At 33.6% G+C, this 23,341-nt stretch overlaps 1 protein-coding gene and 1 long non-coding RNA gene across 3 annotated transcripts; one reads left to right on the forward strand and one right to left on the reverse strand.

The window, feature by feature from the left end:
• The first annotated feature begins 5,642 nt into the window (after positions 1-5,642).
• Positions 5,643-10,560, forward strand: LOC148629673 (uncharacterized). 2 transcript variants are annotated; one of them, XR_015917105.1, is made up of 2 exons: positions 5,643-5,848; positions 8,238-10,560. It is a non-coding gene; the product is annotated as an uncharacterized LOC148629673 (long non-coding RNA). The 2 variants fall into 2 exon arrangements; XR_015917104.1 differs by lacking the exon at positions 5,643-5,848 and adding an exon at positions 7,650-7,707.
• Positions 10,561-13,819: 3,259 nt separating this feature from the next.
• On the reverse strand, positions 13,820-16,832 carry LOC148629674 (serine/threonine-protein kinase pim-3-like). The gene is made up of 4 exons (XM_088555177.1): positions 16,677-16,832; positions 16,446-16,552; positions 15,840-16,263; positions 13,820-15,077 (listed from the first exon to the last, which is right to left on the reverse strand). The coding sequence occupies exons 1-4, from the start codon at positions 16,732-16,734 to the stop codon at positions 14,698-14,700; spliced, it is 969 nt and encodes a 322-aa protein (XP_088411303.1). The 5' UTR covers positions 16,735-16,832; the 3' UTR covers positions 13,820-14,697.
• Positions 16,833-23,341: the final 6,509 nt, after the last annotated feature.

Here is a 23,341-nt window from a genome sequence, read left to right on the forward strand (position 1 = left end):
TCATTTCCAAATATTTGCCTGAAAATAAATTTCCTTTTGCATTTTAACAAAATTATTTCTGCTCAAAGATTGGGTTTTTTATTACCACATCATATACAGACTAAGACAATGCCACAAAGAGAACATAATTTGTACTTATGTATTTTGTACACGCATACATAGTAGCTACGCCACTGTAAAAATATCTTCAAACATAAACAGTTAATGCCATTTATGTATAAAAATAAAGCAAAGGGCGTATATATATATGAATTTCGATTTGTCGATTTCTTTCGAAGTGGTGTTAACATACCAACAAGCCAGGGTTCGGAAACAAGAAAAAGCATACATATGTATTAGCAAACATAATAATTTTAAAGAAACCACGAAGACCCGACGTTGGAAAAAGGTGTATCGCATCAATAATGTGTAGCCAATAGATCACGTAAATCTACAGTAACTTTACCCGATATCGAACAGCAAACACAGAACAACCGTTTTATGGTAATCGTGTAAAAATAATTATTCAATTCTATAGTATAAGAAGCGTTAAGATTGCCACAAAAAAAAATGTTGTCTACACTTGAAATGGTTGTTTTCTATCTTTATCATGCATAATACGTTGCGTAATATTACGTTTTCTTGCGCTAGGTTGATCAGCATGGGACAAGACAAGGCACCAGATTGCTCCTGAATCTGGATGATATTACAATATATCAAAAGAAAATAGAATCATGATTAGATAAATGTTATGCAACTACGATTTCGACAGCTTACATTTCGATGCTGCTATATCTGGTAAAACACAATCATTACTATGCTAATATCGACAATAAATAAGCTACACATTGACGTAACACACGTCCTAACCAAGAAATAAGACATTTCTTTATATCTGTTTCTTATTGGAGCATAATGTCTGTGTAGGCAACCAGATGGAAGACAGAATTCTACTGACCTACTAAAACATTCATGATGACCTAGTTACCCAAACACGTATTTTTTTAAGTGCGTTATCTCTCCACCTAAATACTAATCTTTGGAAAAATGTATTTAAGTTCTGTCGTCTGTAGTTAATTATCTAATTACTTTACGGTCAATAAAATCAGGATAGAACAAACAGGTTTGGTTTAAATCTTGTCAGTCGTAATGAAGCAAATCAGAAGCTCTTCTTAACCATTTCCTTTTTTATCGGCTCGCCCATCTAATATTGTCTGGAATACATCCCGGGTAGGGCGGGATTTGTAAAAAAAGTGGAATTATCCGATTGTTGTGTGATGAATAAAGTTCGGTAAGCGTGAAATGGTAGTTGTGAACGTTTGTTTGTTTGTTTTGTTTTGTTTTGTTTTGTTTTGTTTTTTGCTCTTGCGTGTGTGGAGCCTGGGATATTTTCGGAAACAGCAGGGCAAAAACCTATGTTTACGATCGTTTGAACTTTGAACTTTGAATGTATACGTCATTTGATGTAACAAACAACCTGTTCAAATCTTTAAGCGGCCTGTTCTTAGAAAAAAGAACGCCCTGGGCAAATATTAATATTCCAGGTCTACTTGTCGCCCATTTCATTGTGCATTTAACTTAAGTAATTTTAGTTAGTTAGAAGGTAAAATAAATGTCTAATATCTATCCTATCCTTCAAGTCTAATATTGACCAAATGTTACTGAAACTTGATGTCAAGCGAACAGCTGGTCAGGTCATGAAGTTGTTTTTACATGTATTATTACAATATTAGTTATCGATGATTTGTGTTTTACTGTAATATAAACACAGAACTTAGTGTTTCCAAAATAAAAAAAGCGCTTAAAACTTTATTACCAAAGAAAAATGATCTTTTTGGTTGCATGCACTAAAGTCACAACATTGACGTAGTGACGTAGTACATGTTTTACTGGTTTGACAGACGTCTAGATTTCCAAGGAACACCCACAACTCACATATTGACAGAAAAGCTTACAGATGCATTCACATATTCATTGATTCCAGAAGTACATATATCTTTTTTATAATAATTATAAGAAAAAACGTTATAATGGTAACAGTTTACTCGACTAAACAAAAGAAATTTTACAACACAAAATAAAGACACACAAAGCTTCAAGTAAGAGGCAATTCAGTCTTTTTTTTTCATACTGAAACATGAGATCACCGTGAGAAAGTAATCTGTTGAATAATTTGGTATATCCGTGATTGACCCATGCGTGGAAGTGCCAATGTGCTTGTTCAGACAGTAGATTCTTCACCGGTTAATTACATTCCCCCAAAGGAAAGACAACCTCGTACTCATGTTAGAAAGGTGTAATATTAGATAACATTCCAAGTTGTCAAGCAGAACACCAGTTTGATGGATTTAACTCATTTTAGGTGTGAATAAGTGTAAAAACGTTTCATTCATATAGTCATCATGCATGACTTGGTAACAGCCTTTGGAAAAACCACAAGATTTCTCACGTGGGAAGTTCTACCGAAAAACAAACAGGACAGTAAAAAGTTAAAGAAACTTATAAATAAGAAAAATGTTTATAGTTTTGGTAAATATGGTTTTCACATCTTTTTGTATTTATTGCCTAACTGAACTGGTTTTTGTTTGTTTGTTTGTTTTTTGTTTTTTGTTTTTGTGTTTTTCTCATCCAATAAAGTATATTTGATTTTTTTTGTATTACTTAACGATTTTTTTTCATGTAAATATCGTGAATATGGAAAGCTAATCCACAAAATGGGACGAGCCGGAAAGATTTTCTACCAACCTGATAAAAGTTCAAACAAAATATAAGAGGAAGTGCTTAAGTGTTTGATTTTAGCAACAAGGAAACTAAAACAACAACAAGTGTTATACTTTGACGAGAGGCTGTCTTAAATGTGTATAAAGCTCTGACCAGAGAAACTTCAGTTTTTGTGCACTAAAAGTACAATAGTAGTGGCATTCTTGATGGTATTAATTTATTTTTGGAAACGTATCTATAATGGCTAATTCTCTATCTAAACATGACTTAGTCGTAAACCCATGTTGGACACTTTCTGTCAATAAATACGACCACAATAATTATAAGTATGTAGAATTAACTTGTCCATACGAATATCTCTGGAATTCTAAATTTTTATGACGCATATTCATTCAACTGGGACAATATAAAGTTTAAATATAGACGTTTATTTAAATCCCAAAACAAACTGAATTAATACTTAGTTATGATGTCGTAAAATATTAAGGTCAGAAAGTAACGATTGGTCAATAAAAGGTGACATTCTGGGATTTCCAAAAATCTTTAAAAACTTATCTTAAAACGTCCCTATATACTATAGTGAGTAATCTTCTAACCAAAGACGTTTGCTACAATCAGAATTATTTCATACATATTCTGGGTCTATACCGTCATGGAGTACTTCGAGAGCTGTCTTAGCTGAGGTCGTTTCTAATAAAAGAAGTTCACGACCTTCCTGTAACAACCTGTGTCAAACCAAACCTATCAAGTACATTTTGTATGTGTACTTTCTGCGCTCGGATTTGACTTAATGTGGTGACATTGGACTCATGAGACTATACCTCTCAGAAAATAACAAACGATAATTTAAAAAAAACCCTTTGCTATTGTAGAACTGACAAACTTGTGTATACACGGTTTCTGAGAACGTTACCATTTATTTACATTTTTCGTGATGAAAAGGAGGAAGTTGATAGAAAAGCTTCAAAACGTTTCATGTCCATCTGTTTCAATACTGATATCATCTTTCAAAACACTTGGTTCAAATTTCAAATACTATAATGATCAAATTTGAATTTTCAATAGTATTTAAGACCGTTTTTGGAATATCTAGAAATCTATATTTCCAAGAAGATGCACAACCATGCATTATTTACTCTATTCTGATCGCTGCTTCTAAGCACATGCAGCATCATTAATTGTATATATACATGTAGTAAATAATTGCAGACAGAATAAACCGAATATACTACTCGTAATATGTATAACCTTGGATTTTTTAAGTTATAAGATTTTTGCCATTTATCATAGCAATTAGCTGATATACTTTAAAATTACATGTTGCGCAAGGTAACATAACAACACTGTGGAACCTATAGCATTACTTTACGTATATCCAGTGTCGAAGAGTGCAGGGACCGGTTTCGCAAAGAATCTCAAATTGAAATTTTACTCAATATATTTCTTGAAATTTAATATTTGAAGAAAACTCAAAGATGAAACCCTGTCCTAATAAAATAAGCAGGTGCCCCTATTAATACAACAAACTTTCGACATTTGTTACAAATTGCATTTATTACAGGTATCTACAATCAATCTAGGATAAGCATCCTCTGCTTTTCTAGGAACACAAACCGAGTTGCTCATAAAAAGTCAAGTCCGGAGTAGACGAAAGAGAAACTATGACGTTGAACAAACCAGTTTTCATGAACATACAATGCATGTTAGTACAATCATTGATGTGACCGCATTCGCCACAAGGAAAATTTTCGACACCAGAAAAGAAAACAAAGATATCATATTGATTTCCGTGTTTTAATATTTCAAACTGTTTTCAGTATCAGTGCAATAAAAAGTCGTCCTAAAATAAACTTGTATTTTTAAATAGCAATATATATATTACCATAACCCGGAAGATTTGATATTTCCTTTTTCTGAAGTGTTTTCCATGAAGTAGATGTAAATAAATCGATCCTAGTGTGAACTCTAATTTCTAAAAAGCCCCATGTACGTACAGAGGAATCAGGTCGACCACTTATACAGTATAATGCTGAAGCTATAAGTTTGTACTGATGTGAAAAAAAAAACTTCCAAGTACATGTCATATAACCATGCATGCTTTTAGTGTTAGTCGCTATTTTTCTGAAGCCACCGAGCAAGCATATAGATCCGAGTAGCGTTTGTTATTATGTACACCTGCATGAGGTATTACCGAGTGCTACCATGACCCGTGTCAGGCTATGCGTTGAGAGAAATAAACACGACAGAAGAAAGCAAATGTAGCATGCACCCCAATGTGAAGAACATATCTAGTTAACTTCCATACACGTGTAAGCTAGTTATGACTTGAAAAACAAGTCTAAAAAGTAAGGTACTACAGATAACATAGCACTAAACACTTAAAAACTGGTGTTTTACATGTGTACCACTATATTTGTTATTGTACTACTGCTGATATTATTCATATGTACAACTATTTGCGAGTTATACTTGTGCATTAGTATTATACTTGTACATAGGTACTATTATTATTTTTATTACTGTAATATCATTATTATACAGTATTTATAAAGCACCCATCTAATGAAAATTACTCTTTAGAGTTATACAAAATTGAATAATATTTGAAAAAAGTTGTACATATATGAACTACTATTCTTGTTGTATACATGTGTTTAACTCAATATTGTTTTACATACATGTGTACTACTGTAACTAAGGTCGTTAATACGAAAATACATGGCACTATATTATTATATTTAAGGGCTCTTTTCATACACATTTTAATTTAACCACTAAAATTCCAGAAACAGCAATGTACTTTATATCTTTGGGTGGGACCCTTCTTTTAAAAGCCTACATTCATTAAAAATAAACGTACTCCTACATGAATCACCTTGGTGTAAAAGCTTTACCCATCACCAAACACTGATTTTATTTATTTGTAAACAGTATACCTTTACTGCATGACGTCTATAACCAAACCCGGGAGGTATTCATTTGTTACTATTCATAACCATAGACTGGCCTTGTATAATTAATAGAAAAAGAACGGATATGGTGAAACGTAACAAATGCACTAGCGTATAATCTAAATAGAAAATATAGTAAACACTTTTAGAGATCACCAAAGTAAGCTCTGAGAGGCCCCGACAACTAATGTAATAAAGTAAGTATCGTATGTGTAAACTTTGAATATAATAAATAAATTCGACCAGCTGAAGTATAGAGGAGACTCGATTGTGTTTACAATACTACAACAGCGCAGGTACAATTGTACGCAATTGGCGATATTTGTAATGTAAAATGTAAATGTAAATTATGCCCATGAAATCATATTGTGTGCGATGTATTGAAAAAAAAAAACAGTCAATTGTTCAACGTAAATAAAACTTTCCCTTACATTTTTGCGTTCCGGGCGCCAAGAAGTTAAAACACACCTACGCCTTTTTAAGAGCAACAGAGCCAGAGGCGGGGATAAATTGAGGTGTATAAAGCTTAAACAAAAAATGTGGGCAAAGTTCACTAAAGGATATCCCCACTCCCCTCTCCTGAAGTTGTCAAAGGCAGAAATTACCTCAAAATTAAATTTTATAAGAGAAGCTACACAATGGGAATACGAAATTTAGATTTTGTGAAAGTTGCATTAAATTCCATTCACTGGTATAGGAGGGATTGTATAATAAAAAAATGAGAAGTGCCTGTTTGCTATGAAAAACCTAAAAAAAAACAGATCAAACTCAAAAATGGCAAGTGCACAAAGGGAACATGTCACGAAGACGCTGTAAAAGTTACACCCAATTCCATTCAGTTATGTAGGAAGAGGTACCCTGTATTCTTGACAGGCAAATTCTATCTGTTGCTTTATATTGAAAACCACCCAAAAGACATTGAGATCAAAACCTGAAAAAGAATTTGCACATCTTCAATATTTAATCAATATTCTGAGGTACAGACGGAAGGACGGACACCCTATCACTGTTTACCACCCCTTAGCAATGTGGGCAATAAAATTATGTACTCTATTTACAATTCAGGTACATTTACATTGTTCAGATATATCCTGTTCAAAATGTTTAAAATCCGGTGTTTAAGTTAATTTGAAAAACAGGATCTGTCGTGTCATCATGATAACAAATGGCTTGGACTAAAGATTTCCCCGAACAGGATTTTTCTAAATAACCTATAAGTTATAGTTTCAAATTAATACGGAAACAGCATATGACATTGATAGAAACAATGTTGTATTTACAAGGTAGCCATGTCTTCCGCGAATCACTTGTTATTTCCTATTTACACTCTGGACCCGGAAACTGGTTTGGTAATCTCCTTTTCTACAACTTTCCCTTACGTCAGTTGTAAGGATTAGTATTAAACACTTAAGATTTTCCCGCTATCTGACGCAGTATGCCAAATTAAAATAATTAAATGGAGTGGACTCTTCTGGTTAAAGGCGACATCACAATGCTTTGATCTATATCTTAATTTTAAGAAAAACAATTGGAAGCATAACATTTTTTTTCATATATGGTACCGTAGAGTCAAACGAGTGGTCACTCGCGTGCCATTGTTTATTATTTCGATAAGCAGTCATCATAATTAGCGACTTCGACGCTGATCTTCACGAATAAGTTACCTAGACTAAACAAACATGTAGTGTTTTAGGATCTGTGCTTGTTCAAACCAGATGAATAATGATGACAAAGTGTAGTTCCCCAGACATCAAAGCAACCAACATGCATAATTCTACATGCATATGCATACTAAATGACTTGAAAATTGGTTTGTCATTGTTTATTACGATATGACGTTCGAGTAACTGTCCCGTTATCTTAATCTACAATATGACCTATCAAGTTATAACAAGATACGTATTATCCAGGTACCACCACGCTTACATTTCTCCGGTTCGTACCTGGTTTGTTTGCACGACACTCCAGCTCGTTGGTCATATAGGTAAACTAAACATACTCAGCATTCTTTCCCCGTCCTCATTTCATTCATGATCACGAGGACATCGGTGGTAACGTACGTTTATAGATATAGGATTATAAGGACTATTTTGTGTCACCGAGATATCGACGCGGAAGTATTTTTTTTTTCTCATACCAGTTTTATGGGACTGTCGACTTTTTTTAGTATGAACATATACTGGTACTGGATCACGGTTACTTCAGTTGGTATAAATTTCAAAAGACGCTGAACTATTTTGGCTTTTGGCGAACAGAGCGACCGATGCCTTTTACCAACAAAATGCACATTCTGCTTTCATTTCTGTATTTTCCAATGACTCAAACCAAACGTGTCAAGTTAGAAGATTTACTATATAAGTAGTTCTTATGAAGTTGTAAAGATTGTATAGCTACCGGTCAATGGGCCAATTACTTAACATAACATGTCCCAAATAGTTACTCTGACCTATTTAGGCAATCAATCAAAGATATTTAACGACATCTATCTGACAAAGTTTGTCTTTAATGGACTGTTTGTTGACAGCTGAACTTATTTATCATTTGTTGTTTTCGCTTTGATGTGGTGTTTGTCTTTATTTTTTACAGGTATATCATCAAACATGTTTGTGAATAAATACTAACAACTTTTCGATATTCATGCCGAAAGTGTTATGAATACACATGGGTTTGTAGACAGAACTGTTGGAAGCAAGCCACTACTGAGAAAATAGAATCTCCCAATCCGTAATACATGTAGTCGTTTAAAATAGTGTTCATTCACTATTCATCTACGATACAGAGGATTGATATATACACTCTGTAAAGGACATATCATTACAGAGTCAGAAATAGACAGAAAATCATCTAAGCACGAATCACAAATTCTAGTTTAAAATATTCTTATTGTTTACTACAGTCCGTAATTGAACTATAGAACCCATGTACCTTGGGGTATAAATCATAGTTTACTCAACAGTTATGGTAGAACAGAAGTATTATAAATAGATCATCAGTACTTTAGTTTGAATAGTATATACGCGGGAAAATCAACTATATCTCTCTAAAGATCATCTCTAGTGATTTATTGGAGCAGTGTTTAATTAGTGGTTAATAATATTATCGCCACTGTTTATACATCGAAGATCCACAACAATGGTTGAAAAATTGTGGTATTTTTATCATCGGAGATCTTAATACCATAATTGCTACAGGCCGCGCGAGACATGGCTTCAATTTAATATTGTAATTCAAGACGACCATCGTATCTTCTCCAAATGTGAACTTTTTCTCGGTCTTCGCCCTCTGGACTATCAGATAAATTCCACATTTCAATCAGTAATGCATTCCATTTAAAAACATACACAATTGGACGTATACAGACAAGATCATTGTTGTTGTATCAATGTCTATCATTTAACACATGATAGTTATGAACATTTAAAGTCAATCAACCTTCATATAATTGTCCTAGAGAACGTTAAAAATGTCTTTGGAATGACAGTGACCTGAAGATGAGACATCCATGCATGAATAGTAAATATGATAGGTAACTAGAGCATCGTGTTGAGAGGTATGTGATCTACTGAACAACACTGTAAACCAGTCACAGCTAGTTCCCTATTGAAACGTGATAGCCGATATTGGGATGTGATACACTAGTTTGTGCATGCAAATCGCATCTTTGAGAAATCGGATGCTCATGTTGAACACTGTCAAACTTGTTTCGTCAGGTTTGGCGTGCAGATTTTAAACAGGTTCATCAGCACCTAAATCAGCACGCATTTTATTTACCATAATTGATACTTCGTTTTAATACCCTTCAATGTCGGAACGTAACTGTTATTCACGATCTTCGCAAAACTGTACACTTTAAAAGCAGTTCAATTTTATATTTTGGGAGAAAAAAGTAGGTGATTTACATTGTCTAATGACAAATAGTAAAGTCACTCTCCAGTCTCTATACTACAATGCAATTTCTCAAAAGTACCTGTCATTGTTCTCTTAAATTAATGTACGGTCCAATGCAGCTATTAAAAAGGGAAGAATCTTAAATCTGAAGAGTTGGCCTTTGTAAAAAGCCGTTTGGCAGTCAGTCTGTAAGGTTAAACAAGTTCACGTCACTTCATTCTGAAGATGATTTTTTCAATGATCAAAGATTACACGGATGAGAAGGGGAAACACGGTGTCTTATTTTACACAAAAACTATCGTTAAGTAATCTGCTATCATTTTCTTCTATCTTAGATCGTTTTTGATAAGTATCTATAAACTTTTTTTCTGCACTTCAAACCTATGAATGAAGTCACTGTTAGTCATTCTTTAAAAAAAGGCTATGTTGAATGGGATGATTGACCGTACTGAGTGAAATTTAAAATTTACAGACGGTTGCCCATCAAATAGCGCTAAAGCTAGGAAGAATGTTGTGTATGACCGTAGCTGACCTGGTGTCCTCGAACTAGTTCATTGAACTCAAAACGGCTAGGAATCAGAATTTATTAATGACCTCAATGCTTAGAGGGTAAAGCGGACAATCCATTGAATTTTCAAATCATTCATGATTAGTTCTTTACCTTGACTAAACGGGGGAAAGAAAAGGAAATATGGGAAGACCGTGGTAACTTGTAATTTTACAAAATTGGAGTCAGTTCGGGAGTATAAAAAGATACCAAATTTAAGTGAAATATCATTTTCCTAAAATTAAGTTTATTCATGACATTTTCACAAAAACTACATCCATCCAAACAACATTAGACAAAACAAACAAAACCCTGATATTTCTGGTCGGTTTCGAGAAATATTCTGCGACATTAACACGACTGTATTTCCTGTAGAGGCATGACAAAATAAAAGTACTAGGTCTGCTGTTATAACATTAACCTTGAAAACATCTGTTGTATTGCATATGAGTTGAATAAACGGTTTGAAATAAATATTATATTTTTATTCAATATTGGCAACAAATATGTAACCATTTCTTTGATTAAAACCACTTAAAATATCATACGCAAAGCAGTGGTGGATCAAGAAATTCCAATAAGATGGCCCGTTAACTGTCCTGTCAGGGCACACTCCAGTGATGTTGATTTTATTCTGTATAATAAGCCAAACTTTTCGAGCATCAAGAGAGTGGACCCCTATATCTCATAAAGACAATTCGGGACTAGAACCCCGCCTTTTTTGACAATATTTTTATTCTAATCATGTAAATGTTATATCATGTTAAAAAATTAACAGTTGCATATTTTTTTCAGGAAAAAAAATAAAACTAAATACACTATAAACATTGTATAGGCATGGTAATGTAAAACTACTAAGGCACATACAAGAAACTGAAACTGGACAATCACTGTGACCATGTATAGTTCCGTAGAACAGAAAAAAATCGTAGTCTGAAAAATATCCTGACTAAGTATATGATTTTTGTGTATGATTTTACATTTTGCGCATGTTAATAAAAGTATCAAAGCCGGTTTAAGTGCACGAACTGAAAGATGTATGAGTATTGCAAGAACGTTTGGACGGCCATAATGACGAGACTGTGTGATAAAGTGATAAGTTGGTGTATATGCTTTTATATCTTTTTTATCTATTAAGTGATTTTTTCTACTATATACTGTAAATTCAAGGCCTCGGTCGAAATGATTCCCCAACCCCATGCATTGTACTTAAGTGAATTATATAACTCGCCAAGTCTACTTGCTACGTAGTTTACCAAAGCATTTGTCACGATAAAGATAAGGGTTACTATATTTGTGACCTACATAGATCTACACCACTGTCCTCAATGACTTAGTCCTCTTTGGAACTTTATAAACTATCTCATAACCCAAGTACGGGCGTTATCGAATTCGATAAGACCCCTTTCTTTTCATATACCATTTCGTGTTTAATCGAGTCGTTCGGTTCGTCTGTGTGTAATTTATTTATCCAAATTCACCTATTTATTTATATTTGATATGTAACCATTTTCGTACAAATTCTAAAGCCATTAATTAATCAATTATCAAGAGTTATCGAATTGCCCTTATTTACATTCCGTGGTTCCTTTCGCTGTATTCATTTATGTGTTTATTTATAACGTGTTACTTGCCTAACAAATCAAACAAAAAAAATCAAGGGAAGGTGCACTCCATTACCCAGGCCTCAAGTCGAACTTTTTCTAGACTATTGTTTACTTTTTTTGTTGCGTTTAAGGCGTGTTCGTTTGTTTACCAGACTAATCAATTTCCGCAAGTTACCAAAAAGGCTAAGGTTTAAGACGGATAAAAGAGGAAAAAGAAAACAGGAACTCCGGTCGCATTCTGATCTGCTTTGCAGAGCAAAGCATAGATTAAATTACCGAGTGCAATTTCATTACTGAAAGAGGCTTTAACATAAGCTCCGTAATCTTGTAACAACAATGTTTCGATATTCAATACTTCGTGTGTGTGGTGTGGTAGTGGTAGTGGTGGTGTTGGTGGGGGTCTAGGGCCCTTTCAAACAACTATTCGGGTGCCTTTTAAAACTCTTTCGGTAACCTGGATTAGGTACTCGCCGTATTTAGAAACATACAATCCTTTAAGAGTGTGAGATAACAGTTTGACATTGAATTAACTTTGTAGTCTGTTTATGGAACATGCAGCTTAAACCGGCCTAATCTATCTATATACTACCCCCTCGACTGGAGGTTATTTCTGTATTCCGTTCATTATATAATAAACCGGATGGATAATTGGATGATATGGTGAGCTTGATCGAGCTTATGGTGTAGAGGTAATAGACCTCTCTTAGAAGTTGTCAAAGCGAATGAGTGACATGTTTATCTGTGTGAAGACGTTATAGTAATCTAAGATTTTTTTAAATTGTAGTTCTCATGATTAAAAAAAAAATATAATTGATTTTAACGATCCTCTTCGGATCGATGTCATGTCTACTCAAAAATCAATCTAAAAATGGAGTTGTTTTTGTTGTGGACTATACTCGATCAAGAGCTAATTGATCTCCCTTTATAGTTATGCAACTGAGAAAGCTGTGAATGATCCAGCTATCGACCTTTCCACCACGAGACAGTATCACGGCTTTACAGTGTGATCAATACTATCTAAACGTAGTAAGGTACTGGCGGCTTGCCAACTACCGGATTACGTATATCAGGTAGTTGGCAAAATAAAGGAGGATTAAGTTTAAGAAAAAAATAAGCGTTTTATAAGATTAAGATGTTAAAAGTTCAAACTGATGCATTCTTTCTTAATCAAATACTATGAATGTGTAAATTGATCAGTCTGCGTTGCATCATCTTCAGTTTTATTTCGTCATAGAAATCATTAGCTCCTTGTATATCGATTAAAGAAAATATTACAGTATAATGAGATTAGCATGTAATTAGTGTATTTCGGAAAACTAGTTCATTGCTAACGAGTCACCACGAGTGCTTCTATATTTTTTTTTATTTTGAACAGTTATACGCATGTTCTTTCTTTTTATATTCATGTTTATCGGAACTAGTCAGACAGTACTCCACATGTAGATCCGCACAGCAGACTAAAATAGTTTAGGATCTTTTCCAAATTCCTCAGTTGTAAACACATTGTTTTCTTATCAAGCTTGAATAATTACCATTTTTTGTAAGATTCATAATCACATGGATCTTAGCAATATAACTACGCATTTCGCAAATGTGAAACTACTGCGTTTTTACGAGAGTTCAAGGTACGAGTGGAGTATTCATATCCAGTTAATAAAAGTACAAATAATTCTGGTTTTCCTGACAAATTTTATCAATATTAATATTTCCAAGCCATTTTTCTTCCTGAGCAGCACTCTAAGAAAGTTTTTCAGGTTATATTGCAGATTAGTTAATGTTGCTTTCATAGCCATTTTCAAGTTTTGGGATTATTCTGTTGGTGGTTCCTACATGTACATATAATGCAAGTCACTTACATATTGTAGCATTCTGACATTGGTAACTGTTCCTGTTGGCTTCACAACCTTGTAATTTACTTGATTAACATCTTCGTTTGAAATGGATTTCTTTCCTAAAAGCTCGAGTCATTTGATTCTTAAGACTTGTAGTATATTTTGTGCTTCAAAATTGATTTTCTGGCATGTACTTTGGTGCATAGAATTATACATTAAACATGCAGTTTAGGACAATCATCAGGTAATTCCACCCGTAGTGCAAGAGTTGGGCTATATACTTGACAAATGCAATTAATGTTTATTTCTTTTATTTTTGTCAATCTTTTGTACTTCCATTTTCTTTTTCTTTATAAAAATAAGATATATACATTACAAACAAAACAGGGAGTTCACCAAATAAATTAGTCACACCATTCAAAGCTGCTATAAGCACCACACAACTCAAACATACTTCATTCACACTGAACAATTTTTAAAATGGCTCTTTGCACATATGCACTTTCATAATCATTCTTGCATGATTTTTCAAACACATGGCATTGTTGCCAATAAATAAATGATATTTATATGTACACAATGTATGACAAAAATGGGATTGAATAAAATGAACTTTATAGAGAACTTTTCTGGCAGGTACTCTTGTATATTTGTTGCATAAATTACAAATCAAATTACTTTTAAAATGCAAATTCCAGATAATGATATCTGTATAAATAATAAAAATTAAAAATCATTGTGCAGTATTATTTTCTACACTGGAGCATACTGAAATGCTCCTTGTTTCCCAAAAGTGATTGTTAGTACTACTTAAAAACTTCCAGAAACTTCGTTTCTCCGTTTTTTTTATTGGCTACATTTTATTCTCATAGGTATAAAAACCAATGTCGTAAAACTACATGTATTTTAGCACCAGAATAATAATCTGAAAATGTACACTACATTGACAACACTATTACGACTGATTAACATGCATTGAAATGGCAGTGGCAGACTAAGTTCTCACAGAACTTAAATAAAATAATAAATAGTTCAATGAGCGAGTTCACTTTCAAAGTAATGTTTAGCACAAATTAAGCCAAACTTTGGCAAATGTTTGATTAAATCCCTGAGCATTGGAATGAGTTCTATTGCATTTCTTTGTTGCACAAGTCTAGTGAAGTGTCCTTCAATCACATACTTTCTTGACTACTCATTGAAACAGTGTCTACAGAGTTTCCATGTTGACAAGCACTATTTGCATTTCCATGTAAACTTAGTTTATCAACAGGCAACTGTGGAGATGGTGCAAGCCATGGATGGCTTAAAATGTCTTCTAAAGAAGGTCGTTCAGATGGACGAATTGACAAACACTTTTTAATTAAGTCTTTAACATCATGAGAAAGTCTGCCTCTAAATGCTACTTCAGCTTTCACAATCTGTTCATCTTGTTCAAAAGGAATATCACCACAAACTAAGTCAAAAAGTAAAATTCCCAATGACCACACTGTTGCAGATCTACCATGGTATCGATGGTGTTTAATCCATTCAGGAGGACTGTACACTCTTGTTCCTGAAAAAATGAGATGATGACATTTTGAATATTATATTCAGAAAAGAATAAATCATTAAATAAATTCTCTTCATATTAATATAGGCATTTACTAAACATCATATTTGTGCTAGAAAACCAGTGAAGTGGGAAGAATGTTTCAGCCAATCCTTTTCATGAACATGTCGGACTGTCCTTGTTAATGGACACACAAAATGTACAGTTAACAGGCAACAGATGACAATTTTTTAAAATATTTATAACCAAATTTAATTAACACCTTAAGTTGGTGCTAATTGCCCAATATGTTTATGACATAACAGCTCTGTTATTGATTAACAGGTTTATTCAGGTAAATGTTTGTTCTTCTTCAATGCCCATAGGAATGCTTGTTTTAAAGTTCTGTTCTAAATAATCAATGCCAGAGTTGTCATAATCATACAAGCATTTTAATTCTTTAGTTGATAGCAACTATAAGGCTTAAGATTTTAATAGCATTTAGTATTATAAACTGAAACCAAAGCTTAGTTCATAGATTGCACCAACAATGCTTGCTATGTACATTTTTTGATTATTTGCCAAGATATGTTGAGACAAATATGTAATCATTTAAGCTGATATTTTCAGCAGCAGCAATTATGAAAGTGATATGCTTCTTAGCTAATGTTAAAATGGTAACTCCTGTAGGGCACAGCTACCCAAAACAGGGGAGTTGTGTGACAGTGTACAAAATGAAGCACACGTCCTTAATAGAAAACAAATAACACATTTTAAAAACCTCACCATCAAAAGTGACGTAGACTGTGTCTTTGAGCAAAGTTCCAGAACCGAAGTCGATGATTTTCAATTCACCAGTTTTCAAGTCAACTAAAATATTTTCATCTTTAATGTCCCTGTGAACAACACCAGCTCTATGTACATTAACCAGAGTGTCTACAATTTGTCTAAAGAACACACGACTTGTGTCTTCACTTACAGCACCTTTTTCAGTGATATAGTCAAATAAATCCTGAACATGTTCTGGTCTTTCCATCACAATAACAAAACTATGAGCACTGTTCTTTTTAACTTCATACCAGTCCAGCATTCTTATACATCCAGGAATATGTGAAACTTTTTTCAATAAAATAATTTCCATAGGAATTGTATGTCCATTGTGATTTCCCCACTCTGTTACTTTAGTTTTGTCAATAAGTTTTACTGCTACCTGAAAAAAGAAATTATTTATGGTAAATCAAGTGAAATCAAATATTCGGAAAAAAATACAAGTAAATCTACAAAATCAAAATCATTTAATAACTGACTTGTTACTTCTTATAAAAAGTTCTTATTCTTTTTTTTTTTCAGAAAAGTAACAACACAGGGACATATTCAATAAGTCAAACTTACGGGTAAACCATCACTCCTACGTTTCCCAGCGTAAACTGTTCCAAATCCACCACTTCCGAGTTGAGCACCAACCATGTAAGTTTTTTCAAGTTCTTCTTTACCCTTTACTGCAAAAGAAAACAAGGATATTTTCTTTAAATAAACACATACATTGCAATATGGAAAAGTAAAAAAAAATATAAACGAGAAGTTAATTTCACACATTTCCCGCGATTATTCATTTATACTTACTTGGCTCTTTCTTTTCCACTGGGGTGTTATTGTTGTTAAACAACTTTCTTCCCAACATGTTTTTAAAATTAAAATCCAAATACAATCAAAAAGTAAGTCACAAAGTATTCCTCAAAAAGACATTGCTGTCGACACGCTCGATTCTACAGATGATATGAGAGTTTGAAGTTTGTGTATAGTAATAACGTCGTGAGCAATGTGCTACAAATGGGACACGATTCATCCGCAGTAAGTACAGCCCACTTGGATGTTTGCCAAATTCTTCAAATACGCGAATTTTACTTAATATATTTATGCACAAAACTTTATCTTTTGATATGAATTAAAATTCATATTTCTATACATTAATGTTAAAATAAGTAATATCTATTCGTTTTTATTTCTGGAAGAATCCAGACAGTGAACTATATATCTCGCAGTGATTTTGTCTGTTATTATTGTGATGCGGTTCTGGCGGCGTGCCAGCATGTATATTGCCGCTATTTCGTACACAGGAGTCCGTCAGCCAATCAGGTATAATCCCGCGTTCTAAATCTCCTGAACAGCCAATCAACGCACGGCATTCTGTAGTACGCCTCGAAACATAAACACTACAGCGTGGTGAGTGAATGAGTAACGTAAACAAAACAAATCCTTGCATTTTGTAAAAAATTCCAAACATATTTCACTATGACCTCATTTTAGAACTGATTAACACAAAAAATTTAACTAGGAAACCCCAAATTCCAATGAAAATTCAGTGTACATGGTTTGTAGAGGAAGTAATCATTTCTAGACCAAAAGAAGGTTCTATTTTTGTTTTGTAATCGAACCTTTGAAACTGTGTATTCAACTAAGACATACTTGTCAAAATGCGCGACTGAACTTTTTAACTACGAAATCATGCCTCCAAGTTGTCTTTAGAGTAGACTAACCGGACATGAAATACGCTATTCCAACTTAAATTACTATATTTAAAAATTCAGTGTTTACATAAGAAATTTACAAGTCAGGACACGGCACATAGATTAATAATTCATAGCGTGGTTTTTGAATGTGACCTAATTTTCTCGATTAGAACAGACATTTCAATTATATTCATGTATAAAATAACATATCGATCTTTCTTGTTTTTTTTTTAAATAAATGTAACACTTATAAGCAAAAATGTTACAGGGTGATCAATTTGCTATTCTGTCTTAAAACTCTTAAAGAATACCTATCGGCACTTCCCAGTTTTGATCACATAATGCATTGTTTACATGGATATTGCAACTTGAATTTTGTTTTGTTATAGCCTCGGAGGAAATAATTTAACATGTCTTCCTGTACAATGAATGTACATGTAGTTCACAAAAAACCTAGAGGACAAATAGTAATTACACACATTATGAACCTGTCAATCGGCGTAATATGCACAACGCCGAACAAATGTACTTGAGTTACGGCAGCCATAAACATGTAAAAGACTTATGTCGATTCGTTCTCATTCTTTATAAAGATGTAGTTCCATAGAAGAATCCAATCAATACTATAATATAACGATCAGAGCTAAGGATTATTTAAATATTAATTTCTTCATGCTATGAAGAAGTAGATAGACCTATTGAAATAATAATTTTCAAATTGTTTTCTCCCTTCAAATTACTGATTTCTACCAAAAATGTTTCGTATTTGACAATTGCAAGAAAATATTTAGTAATTGAAAATTGCAACTATCAATATCGGGTACAAGCTATTTTGACCAGATTAATATCAATTTGTATAGTATTGACTACTATATTTACCTCAAGAGAGATAACAGTAAATAAACATTCTAGAAAGACAAACAGATTTAACTCCCTTATATTTGATACACACCACTCTTCGAAGTCAACCAGAGTTAATTCCCTTAAACGAGGCTACTCGGTAGTACTTATTTTCTGAATCAAGGATCCAGATGAATTTTCAGCGAAGAAGATTTTTGTGTGAACATATTTTTTTTTCTTCACGTGCTACAAGATTATATATTAACATAGTTTTACAAATTAATGATTTCTTCAACCTCAAAATTTAGAATATAAAATCATTTATTATCATTACCCCCAAGTTGCAAAAATTTGGTACCTTAATTACAATTTCTCAAATCATCAACATGCATTACTAAATATTTAAATTGTTACGATAGAAGTGCCAGAAATAATTTTAAAAAGTTAAAAATCGTAAAGCAGGTATGGTAAAATTAATGTATAGGTTTCAAATTTTCTTCACCCCAACTTATATCCACATATAATATATTCAACTTCGTTAAATAGTGGTATAATAATTCCTGACAGCTGGACATGCAGCATTATTAAGCCAATCTTTAAAAAAAAATAAGGGCAACCTGACAAACTGACAAATACGCGCCTGAAACAAGGAGGTATGTTGAATACATCGATAATTAAAATACTAGAACTCAACTTGTTTTTATATCGACTATATGCTAAAAATTAACATCTGGGTTCATGTTGAGGTACTTTTTTCATGGGTAGTATTTGACAAATGATAAAAATTTGACGTGAAGTGAAATGAAGTGGTCACTTTTTGGCTTTCCTAATCGGTTCCATTTAAAACCTAAAATCAATCCCAACCTCCCTTTTGGGGTATGGCAGTATATGGCACCTTGTAGTTTCTGGTCCCTTTGTGACCCCATTATTCTTACTTGGTTCTAACCACAACCAAAAATATTAATCCAAGTCTTTCTTTTGTGGTATGACACCTTGTACTAAAATTTATATGAGACCTATTCACTTTTAACTCAAGTTGTCCGGACATAAGACATAAGAAAAATAACTTCAGGCCCAAATTCCAAAAAGACTCAAGTCTAAACTTACAAAATCAATCCCCGTCTGCTTTGGTGGTATAGAACCTTGAAATACAAGAGATCACTTCATTAATAGTCGAATTATTGTCTGGATATCAGGAAAATGCATGGTTCTGCCCTCCATTTTTTGGCCCATAATTTCTAATATGTTCATATCTTAATCCCAAAATAATCAATCTCAGTCTGAATATTGTGGTGGAGAATTGAAGAACAATATCATGGACGTTCCTATTTTTTTTACTTATATATTTATATACATGTGGTTTCAATATTCTATGAAATGCTTGTTTTTGGCCCCTATTTCTAAAACAGTTGAGACCACAATCCCCAAAATCAATATCTTCTCATTGTGGTTTATAACCATGTAATATTCAAGGTATCGCACGAAAATCGAGTGTTTTCGGACAACGTTGACGACGACGACAGCATCATACCATTAATCTACCACATTATTTGGCGATTGTATAAAAATATTTGCATTGAAATAAGTATGTTCATTCAAAACTTCCAAAAAACAATCCTAGTCTTGACCATTGTGGTATAGAGTACAGCGGAACCATAGGGATAGTGACCTCATTTTCGATAGCAAGCTTCCTCTATAGTACAGTAGCAAGTAACAATAGATCAAAATTTCACATTTGGTTCACTGCAACTAACGCTACGACATGGACACAAAATAAAGTAACAACGAAGATGACGACCGCATCATTACATAATACGACCGCAAAAATAGTGGTCGTATAAAAATCTTATATAAATAAAAATAAAAGCTTCGCCGAGTGAAGCATGATAAGACCGCAGTGGTCGAACATTTTACAGTTTGGGCAAGTGTGGACACAATATTACTTTTTGACACTCTGAAGCATAAGGACTTACTGTTTATCATGGACATAACAAATGCACAAAATATTGCAATATTTTACAAAATTTTATATTTAATTAAAAATTTTCAATATCAAACCAAAAATGAAATACTTGATTTATTCGGGCATGGTCCCTTTGACTCCTTTTAACTAGAAAATGGTACATGATATATAAAATCAAATTGAAAGTACAGAAAGGACTTTTTATGAGGAATTCAATTGAAACAATAATAAGAAATCGGACCAAAAATAAAACAAGAGGCTCCCAGGAGTCTGAACCACTCCCTTGGTTAAATTTTGCCTTTCACGGGCAATAAATTTAACAAAGAGTTGTCAAACAATTTTGACTCAAGGGGATTTTGGTAGGACTTATCATAAGGATCATTTCAGCAATTGAAGGTTTCTCTCTATCATTGTTTTCGAGTTATTGGCCTTAAAACAAAAAAACAAAAACAGAAACAAAAACAAAACAAAAAAACCCCCAAAAAAAACCCCATCTTTTTTCACCTTTCAAGCGCAATAACTCTTATGAGGAGTCGTCTGACAACTTTGATCCCCAAAGAATTTTGTAGGCCTCATAATAAGGATAATTTCAGCAACTGAAAGAATTTGGCTAAATTTAACGGTTTTGGAGATGTAATATGTGAAAAAACTACTGTCTGACCGCTGTCCTATTTTTAGTAACGACAGCCATGTTTTTAGACAGATTAAAAATCCCCACATCAATTCTACGCAGGATACCACAAGGAACATTCTTACAAAGTTTGGTTCCAATTGGTCAAGTAGTGTCAGAGGAGAAGAGTTTTTACAGAAATAACATTAAAAACGTCGAAAAAGGACAATAACTCCAACATGGCTTAACAGATTTAAATGAAAACGTGATCAAAGATAGGTCTCACCACAATTGAACATTTCTACCCGATGTCAGAGTTTGGCTAAACCAAACGGTTTTGGAGATGTATGCAAAAAAACTGCCTGAACTCTATGTTCTATTCTTAGTAACGGCGGCCATGTTTTGCATCGGACAAAAATCCCCACATCGGTTCTATGCAGGATACCACAAGGAACATTCTTACAAGGTTTGGTTCCAATTGGTCAAGTAGTGTGAGAGGAGAAGATTTTTATTAAAGAAATAACATTAAAAACTGCAAAACAAACGTCGAATAAGGGAAATAACTCCAACATGGCTTAACAGATTAAAATGAAGACATGATCAAAGATAGATCTCATATTGTTTGGACATTCTTACCCAAAAGTCAGAGTTAGGCTAAACATAACGGTTTTGGAGATATATGCAAAACACTGTCTACCCCTATATTCTATTCTTAGTATGGCGGCCATGTTTTTCGTCGGACAAAAAACCCTACATCACCTCTATGCAGGATACACCAAGGGACATTCATACCAAGTTTGGTTCCAATTGGTCTAACAGTGTCAGAGAAAAATTTTGAAAAATTGTTAACGACGACGACGACGGACCCCAAGTGATGGCAATTTATTTGGATAAATTTAAATAGATTTTTTTCGAGTGTGGCCCTTTGACCGCTTTTAACTAAAGAACCGTAGGAGAAATCTGACATGATTGAAAAACACAGACAGGGAGTTACATAGGGGATCCACTAAGTACAAAATGTTTAAATCGGAACAAAAAGAAACAAGAGGCTCATAGGAGGCTCAATCGCTTACCTGGTAAATTTCTTGCCTTTCAATGACAATAACTCTGACAAGGAGTTTTCCGATAATTTTGTCTCAAAGGAGACTTTGGTAGGACTTCTCATAAGGATCATTTCACCAATAAAAACTTTCATTCTGTCAATTATACTTTTTAAGATATTGGCTGCAAATTGCTAAAAACATAATATTTTGTTGGCCTTATTATAAGGGTCATTTCAGCAAATGAAAATTTCAATCTATCTAGCATAGTTTTCAAAATATTGGCTGAAAACTGCAAAAAAACGTCATTCTTCATCTTCCAAGGGCAATAACTCTTACAGTCGTCTGACATGCAACTTTGATCCCTTGAAAGACTTTTTTGTAGGCCTTATAATAAAGATCATTTCAGCAATTGAAAGAATTTGGCTAAACCTAACTTTTTGGAGATATATGAGAAAAACTTCTCACTGACCCCATTGTTCTACTTTAGTAACAGCAGCCATGTTTTTCCATGGATCAATAATCCCTACATCAGTTCTATGACAATTATCCTCAGGAACCTTCGAACCAAATTTGGTTCCAACTGGTTTGGTAGTGTCAGAGGAGAAGATTTTTGAAAGAAAAAAACATCAAAAATAGCAACAACAAAAAAAACATCGAAACAGGGCAATAACACCAACAAGGCTTCACAGATTATAACGAAAATCACCAATGATAGATCTCATCATGCTGAACACTTTTATCCTGCAAGAATTTTGCTAAACCTAAGGGTTCTGGAGCTATATGCGATAAACTACTGTTTGGCCCCTATGAGTTATTTTTGTAACAGCCGCCATGTTTTTTGACGGATTAAAAATCCCCACATCAGTTCTATGCAGTTCTACCCCCAAAGGACCATTCAAACCAAGTTTGGTTCCAATTGGTCAAATAGTACCAGAGGAGAAGATTTTTGAAAGAAAAACAAAAAGATTTAAAACAGCAAAAAAAATAAAAACAAAAAAAACCACTTAAATTATCCTATGTCAGAATTTGGCTTAACCTAACAGTTTTAGAGACATATGTGGGAAAACTACTGTGTGACCCCTATGCTCTATTTTTAGTAATTACAGCCATGTTTCCTTTTTTGACAGATCAAAAATCCCCACATCAATTCTATTCGGTATACCCCAAGAAACATTCATACCAAGTATAGTTCCAATTTGCCAAGTAGTGTCAGTGGCAAAGAGTTTTGAAAAAATTGTTAACGACCACGACGAAGGACGCCAAGTGATGGCAATAGCTCACCGGGCCTGTTTTGGACAGGTGAGCTAAAAACGAATAATTAA

The sequence above is a fragment of the Perna viridis genome, chromosome 1 (assembly GCF_037379345.1).
Source record: "Perna viridis isolate PV_CMFRI_1.1 ecotype Kerala chromosome 1, ASM3737934v1, whole genome shotgun sequence".
Classification (NCBI taxonomy): domain Eukaryota; kingdom Metazoa; phylum Mollusca; class Bivalvia; order Mytilida; family Mytilidae; genus Perna; species Perna viridis.